The sequence below is a fragment of the Pygoscelis adeliae genome, unplaced genomic scaffold (assembly GCF_000699105.1).
Source record: "Pygoscelis adeliae isolate BGI_AS28 unplaced genomic scaffold, ASM69910v1 Scaffold239, whole genome shotgun sequence".
NCBI classification, from domain to species: Eukaryota; Metazoa; Chordata; class Aves; order Sphenisciformes; family Spheniscidae; genus Pygoscelis; species Pygoscelis adeliae.
In genome coordinates this window covers 220,130-222,324 of record NW_008825537.1, presented here as the reverse complement: position 1 = coordinate 222,324, position 2,195 = coordinate 220,130, and the positions used below count along the sequence as shown (strand labels likewise).

The 2,195-nt window shown below is 59.0% G+C and overlaps 1 protein-coding gene across 1 annotated transcript in view; it reads right to left on the bottom strand.

Annotated features, from left to right (window-relative positions):
* The window catches only part of LOC103923480 (transducin-like enhancer protein 2), a 17,797-nt gene extending 16,200 nt beyond the window's left edge, over window positions 1–1,597 (bottom strand). Inside the window, exons 1-2 of the mRNA XM_009331841.1 lie at window positions 1,537–1,597; window positions 104–148 (exon numbers count right to left, since the gene is read on the bottom strand). Of these exons, the coding sequence (XP_009330116.1) occupies window positions 104–148; window positions 1,537–1,557 (66 nt within the window). The 5' untranslated portion in view covers window positions 1,558–1,597. The remainder of the gene's footprint in view (window positions 1–103; window positions 149–1,536) is intronic.
* Between the last annotated feature and the right edge of the window lie 598 nt (window positions 1,598–2,195).

Sequence of the window (2,195 nt, the reverse complement as noted above, 5' to 3'; positions counted from 1 at the left end):
ATTACAGCTACACGGGGAGGAGAGAGATCATTTTCCAACAGTCTCCATCCTCGGCCTCTTCCCCGCCATCCCCTGCTGCTGGCCCGGACCCCACCTCACTTACCTGTTTATGCATTTCAATGTTCAGCCCGTAGGACATCTCATAGTACTGAGAGCAAAATCACAACACAGCCTGGTTAGGAGCTGCCCAGAGCAACTGGTCCATTACAGCCAACCAGGGGCTCAGCAGCCAGCCCACCCCTGCTCCCCCCATCCGAACTCCACCACTGCTGCTGGGGGTCTCTGCTCCCCCCACCCCCTAAGAAACAGCTGTCCAGCACGCCATGGACCCAGACCCGTGTCACGAGCCTGGGACAAGGTAGGGAGCAGCCACGGTGTAGACTGTTTAACACCTGTGATGATTCCACTGCAGTTTCTGCATTAGTTTAAGCCAGCGTAAGCCAGTCCTGTTGTCCACCCACATCCCCTCCTGTCCTGGCCTGTCCCTTCCCATTCCTAACCCAGACCCACTCCCTGATACAGCTGCCCATCTAGTCACAGGGGTGGCCATACCAGCGCAAAAGCAAAAATGACATCAGGTTACACCTTTTGCCAGTCACTAGTGACTCTGGCAGTGGTGACAGCAGCAGACCCCATTCCCTCGCCCCTGAGGACGGGGAGAAGGTGGGGACCAGAGGACCTGTATTCCTCCAGCAAAGCCCATTTCAAAGGTGGCAGCCCACCTCTGGGAATCCCCGAGCCTCCAGGATGTGGGAAGGGATCCCAGCTAGTGGGTGACAGGAACATGCCCTGTGATGCCGATAAAGCAGAGTACACCCCTGGCCTCACAGACAGGGCTGTCATCACCCAGGAGATGGAGCTTGCCTAAGTTTAGGTCTGTTTGCCTTTTGGATGGCATAATTTGGGTTCCCCCTCTCCCTAGAGGGGCCGGTAATGTCAGATGCTGAAGGAGAGTGAATGCTGCTCTGGCTCTGCAGTTCCCATCCTCTTCCCTTCCTTCCAGCAGCTATCCCCCCTCCTGCCAGGGCTACCAGCAGAAGGCCTGGCCTCTGGGTGGTGTCCAGGGCTATTAACCCCACACTGGTAACTGCAGAGGGGTCCTGCCCTGCTCCTTCTAAAGGCAGCTTCCCCTTCCACCCAAAACGCTGGCCTTGGGGTGTCGCTTCCAAGACGCCCCCCCCTTGGGAGAGAGACAGGAAGGAGGGGGAGAGAGCTCTTAAAAGGCCAAACAAAAAAAAGGAAAAAGAGAAAACAAAAGAGACAAAACCTATGGCTCAAGCAGCACCGAGTGGCAACAGGCATCAGCAGAGGAGCCAGCCATTGCTAGGAATAACGATTAACTCCTTCCTAACTCACACCCCCCCCAGCCCCACCACCCAGGCCAGATCCAGGCCAGGCATCCCCCTGGCAGGGGTGGCTCGGGGAGGCCGCTGGCGCATTTGGCTGAGTGGAGCCCCAGAGTCCGGGACCTCACCAGAGGGTGGCAGTCAGGGATGCTTTGGGGGAGGCATGGGGGACAGGGCAGGGGTAGCTCACCATGACATAATGTCTCTGCATCTCCGTCTTCTCGCTCACCAGCTTCTCACATTCCAGCTTCAGGCTGCAAAGAAGATCCACGGTTTTCATTCATGGACCCACATCTTCTGCCCTGTCCCCCCAGTTCCGACTTTCCACCCCGTGACCTCTGCAAGCTCAGCACATCTCCCGCCTCCCCCTGTAGTCTCATGGGACCGCAGGGGTGTCACACACCCACCCCTAACTGGCATTGCCATCCCTGAGGGACACGAAACCTGTGGCTGTGCTGCCCACACAGCCCCCACTCCCCCACGGGCGGTCTATCACACCCACCCGGTACTCTGTTCCCGCAGCACCGCTGCCGTCCCCTCCACGTCACCCTGTACCCAGCTCAGCCGGAGGAAACAAACCGTGGGTGGTCTCCCCCTTGGGATCCCCACTCAAGACCTAGCACCCCAATTCACGGCTTCATGCTATCCCTCAGCCTAGACCCCTCTCCCACTCTTCCCCAAGCACTCCTTTCACCAGGAGCCCTGTCTCCATCTTCTCCTGCCCGAATCCACCCCCTGGTCTGTGCCCCTTCCTCCCCCGTGCCCAGACTCCCCTCTCCCCGTGCCCTCAGTCCCCGTTACACCCCTTCTCCAGATGCTCGCCGCTGCCCGCAGCCCTGCCTGACCCCC